Source organism: Pinus tabuliformis, chromosome 7 (genome assembly GCF_031772625.1).
Source record: "Pinus tabuliformis cultivar Carrire ecotype Pingquan chromosome 7, CPIR1, whole genome shotgun sequence".
NCBI lineage: Eukaryota > Viridiplantae > Streptophyta > Pinopsida > Pinales > Pinaceae > Pinus > Pinus tabuliformis.
The window spans coordinates 316,122,129-316,127,338 of NC_142293.1; the positions used below are offsets into that span (position 1 = coordinate 316,122,129).

Below are 5,210 nucleotides of genomic sequence, written 5' to 3' on the forward strand. Positions count from 1 at the left end.
CAATTTTCCACTAAAATCTATTTGTTGAACATCCTTCCACTTTGATGTTGCAATGTGTTTATAATTCATCATTGTCTTATATTTCAACATAACACCTTGATGAAGATCCATGAAAGTTACTGACTTGTAAATTATTAATATTAACTTAAAATAATAATGACCAGATTTAAGCCTGAAATTTATCCAAATAACTCAATTAGATGATCGGAACATAGTGCATTTAACAAAATTATATGTTTTTTTTTTTTCAATAGTAGCTCACGGTCATATCTACGGGTAAGTTTATGGGCCTAACCCAAGGACATTTAGGAGATTTGACCCAGTGGAGAACTCCACCAATTAAACTATCTCTTAAATGTAAAAAAATAATACATTTTCTAACTAATTCGACTGGTTTATTTTGCCAAAATAAAGTTATTATGTGGACTATGATTAAACTTGACAATGCCTCTCAAGATGCCCACTTTGGTTAAACGTGACCATGCCTCTCAAGGAAACTAAGAGAAGTCGCACTAACATGAAAGTATGAGACTAAATGCTCGAACAAGGATCGATCTTCTCTGTTTAGCTAAAGACAGGACCGTTTAGGTAAAGACAGGACCAACCCGCAAGGTTTCAATCATTAGACGAAGAAATTTACATGGATAATCTAAGAACCACTTGCAGAGTACGAGGAATAAAAGCCTCGGGTGAAGATTCCAGTCGTGATTTTAGAGATCTCTGTTTTGTTTTTTTTGTTGGTAACTCCAATCATGGAAGGGAGGTATCTAACTGATATCGGTATTTTTATTATGGAAGGGAGGTATCTAAGTGATATCGGTATTTTTATTTTGATTACGGATTTTAATGATATGGGTGTTTTTATTTTGATTATGGATTTTAAGAATATTGAGAGCGAAGATCAATTGTTTAGGAATATTTCAAAATTTTGCTCAGTTCAATTTTCTACGAATATTTCAAAATTTAAAGAAAACAAAGTTAATTGTTTGATTTTGCTCATATTTATTAAATTTAAAAATATTTCTAAAATCGCCATAAAAACAAATTCAAGAAAACTGAGTCAAACGTATGAAGTGAGAGTTTTTGAAATGTGAGTCGGTTATGGATGAAGCTCATTCATGAGGTTGAAAAGTCTGGTTCACTTGTCAACCTGTATATATATTCCTTATAATTAAGGATGGCTGAGTACATGTAGAAACAAACAAGCCAGAGCTCTTAGACAACAAATGGCATTAACCTTCCAGAAGACAAAAAGACGGGTATCTCCCCAATATGGATAATAAGAGTAATCCATGACGTTACTGTCACCGTGGAAATTGCCAAAGAAATTGGATTTTGAGATAGACAGCTGTTCGGTTTATATTCCATTAGACTAAGTCTGGTTCACTTGTCAACCTGCATATATATTCCTTATAATTAACTATGGCTGAGTATATGTAGAGACAAACAAGCCAGAGTTCTTGGACAACAAATGGCATTAACCTTCCAGAAGACAAAAAGACGTGTATCTCCCCAATACGGATAATAAGAGGCATGCGTGACGTTACTATCACCGTGGAAAAGACCAAAGAAATTGGATTTTGAGATAGACAGCTGGTCTGTTTATATTCCAGAACACTGCTGAATCTATGGACAGGAGGCCGATTTAGAAGAACCCTGTGTCTGTTGAATTTTGTCCCTAACCTAGCTGCAATCCTGGCCATGATATCTGTTCAGCATTTATTGGAGAAAAACTTACCGCTCCAGTTTTGGTTTATAGTCTCCACTGGCACAATCCAGGCCATATCCGTTCTGCATTTATTGCAGGAAAGCTCACCGCTCCCGTTTTGCTATATAATCTCCGCTGGTCTCCACTTTTTCTTCTGAACCAAGTTTGCATTGCAGTCGAGGGCTTTTTAATCATGGCGATAAGAGGTCGGTTTATCTTGGTAGTTCTCAGTTTGTTTGCACTGTTTTTCATCTTGTCTGTGGCAGCGGGAGAAGAGTCGAGGAAAGTTGGGATGGGTCAGAAAGGTGTTGAAGGTATATGGTATAGTTGTTTGCTACTTGTGTTTTTACTATTTTATTTATTTGAATGTATATTTATTATACGCCTGAACTAAGTAGCCTGAACTGTGTAGGTTTAACTGTGTGAGTAGGCCGGGAAAATTTTAAAGATGGAAGTATATTTTAAAATTTAGTAATTTTGATGAATTTTACTAATTTTGATATCAATATTTTGTTTGATGATAATTTGTAAAAATCTTTAAATTTTTTATTTTATGTTAGACCATATATATTATTAGAGATTTTTAAGGTAAAATATTTTTATACTATAAAATTTAGATGAATTCAACTTTAGATGAATTCAACTTTATAAATATGAAAATTGGAGAATTTTTTAATTGGTGAATTTTTTTAAAGAAAAAACATGGAATATTAGCCTTGCTAATGTTAGCCCCTAAAATTTTCCCTGAAAATAGCTTTGCACAGAAGTACTTATAGTCCCACAAATATACTTAGTTCACTTTGAACTTAATCTTTTCCATACTTAGTTCACTTTGAACTTAACTCTTTTCTAAATATCCTGAGTGAGGTTGACCTAAGATATACTTATCGTCCCACAGATATACTTAGTTCACTTTGAACTTAACTCTTTTCCATACTTAGTTCACTTTGAACTTAACTCTTTTCTAAATATCCTGTGTGAGGTTGACCTAAAAATACGACTTTAAGTAAATTTTAAGATGCCACTTTGCTCATCTGAACTTAACCTAAAAATACCACTTTATGTAAACATTAAGATGCCACTTTGCTCATCTGAACTTAACCTACCTAAAAATACCACTTTAAGTAAACATTAAGAGGCCACTTTGCTCATTTAAACTTAAGTTGATTACAAATTCTCCAACTATTCTGGAATCCTATTTGTGAAATAAGATCCCAGATCAGCAATCAACATAATGATGCGCTCTTGAAAGTCTCATCTTTGAAAATAAAACGAGTGAAAAAAAACTGTTTCTGTTTTTAAAGACCCACAAAGTGTATGTACCAGAACAGTGGTACGTTTCAACCTACTTACATACCCGGGCCAAAATTATATCTACAATATTCTCAATTAATTATAACTTTAACGGTGATTGAAATATTTTACTGCTGTTGCAGAGGCTGAAATAAGTGGAGTCGATGGATATGGAAGAGGAGGAGGAGAACATGGTGGAGGTGATCATGGTGGGTATGGAAGAGGTTGCCAATACGGCCGTTGCTGTCGAATGGGCCGCTATGGCTGCGAGTATTGCTGCTCCAAAGGCGAGACTGCGCCCGCTGAAGTTTCCGATCACAACTGACACATGAACGACTTGGTTTCCAGTATTATGTATAGATATATATTGTGTGATATTATATATAACAGCGAGGATATGGGTTGGGTTGCTTACCAGGGTAAGGAGACGGGAAGAACGTGAAGTTCAGCTGGGCTTTCGTTCGTCTTTTGTCTTGGGAAATAAGACTATGCATACATGTATAAACCTGAAATATAAATTATCATTGTGTCTAAGTCTTGTTGGTTTCTCAGAGCAAGTTATCAAGTTATCATTCAGTCACCACGTGCCTTTTTCATTTTGCATGGAAATCATTTACCAAGAATGGAATGGAATTTAATTTAATTGCGGATTTTGAGAATGGTTTAAAATCTGATGGAGTGAAGTGGTTAATTTGTAGATTTTGAAAATGGTTTAAATTCCGACAAAACTAAGTGAAATGAATCAAATTAGTTGTTTAATTTGTTATTATTCTAATTTTAAAATATTCCCAAATTTTCCAATATAAATAAAAAATAACTAAAATTTAACACCAAAATAAGTAAATAAAAACACAACCTGTAGCATTGAAATATCCTAAATTTAAGAGAATCATTCTTCAGACATATCGAACTGCAATGTGTGATATGGATAAATTGATTAGAGATCAATCATGCAATCTTGTCTCGTAGGTTATTCTCTTAGAAACAACAGAAACAAAAAGTTATCATTATGGAGAGATTCAACGACCAGTCTAAGCAATTTTGCAAGTTTTATTATAAAGAGAGATTCAAGAGATTCAACCAGCAGTACAAACATTTTTATATGTTTATTTATATGGTTATATATTTATATCATAAAAATGAATACAGATACAAAATGTTTCATCGCCATAGAGATTCAAGATTCAACCAGCAATACAAACATTTTTGCAAAGCAAGTTTGTTTATATGGTTTATATTTATTTTAAACTTACATAAAAGTAGCATGGTTCATATTTATTTTAAATGTATATATAAATAAATAAATAAAAAATTCATAAAATTTATGTTTTTACTAATTTATATATATATATATATATATAAAATTTACTTATTTTTACTAACCTTTATATAGGTATATAATTATATTTATATAATTTAGCTGTATATATATATTTATATAACACCATTATAATAAAAATTTTAATATAATAAATTTAAGTTATATATAATAAATTTATATTTATATGATAATGATCGAATTAGTTTATCTATATTAATAAAATATTATTTAGAATATTTTACAAGTTTTTATATTAAAAAAAACATCAAGAAAAATATTCCAAGATCATCATAGTTTTATTGAGTTAAAAAGTTAGTAATGTGGGTATTCTAATAAATATTTTGAAATTTAAATTTAATACAAGTACTTGATAGACAATTTAAGAGAAAGTGATTTTCATCTTTAACTTTTTTAGTGTCAAGAAAGTGACAAACTCTCTCATTCCAATGGGTTTTGGAATCCCCAACACTCAATTTCACTATGAAGTTCATAGAGAATATATTCCTATTTTAGCAATGTTTATTTTTTCTTTACACTAGTGAAAATAAATTCCTTATAATTTCTTAATTTCTTTTTCCCCTCTAACACCTTATGGCACCACAATTTCTCCTTAAATTTTGAGGTAATAATATTTTGAATATTATCTTTGTTTTACAAAATCATCTCTTCCTTTATCTCCCTATGAAATCCTTATGCAACCCCCTTTTGAAGATAGTTTTGGCTAGAGTTTGAAGCAATTTTGGGAAGTCTTGTATCCTACATATTGTTTAACCTCTCTTACACATTAAATACCTAGTCATAGCAATGTCTTTCATATTGTTTAATTATTAAATATTGGGTCATAGCATGCTCTCAATTGGGACAAGAGTCAATTTTATCTTGTATCTT

The 5,210-nt window shown here is 31.3% G+C and overlaps 1 protein-coding gene across 1 annotated transcript; it reads left to right on the forward strand.

Moving 5' to 3' along the window:
• Window positions 1-1,823: 1,823 nt before the first annotated feature.
• Window positions 1,824-3,381, forward strand: LOC149247192 (uncharacterized). The gene is made up of 2 exons (XM_089458145.1): window positions 1,824-2,022; window positions 3,145-3,381. The coding sequence occupies exons 1-2, from the start codon at window positions 1,902-1,904 to the stop codon at window positions 3,324-3,326; spliced, it is 303 nt and encodes a 100-aa protein (XP_089314271.1). The 5' UTR covers window positions 1,824-1,901; the 3' UTR covers window positions 3,327-3,381.
• Window positions 3,382-5,210: the final 1,829 nt, after the last annotated feature.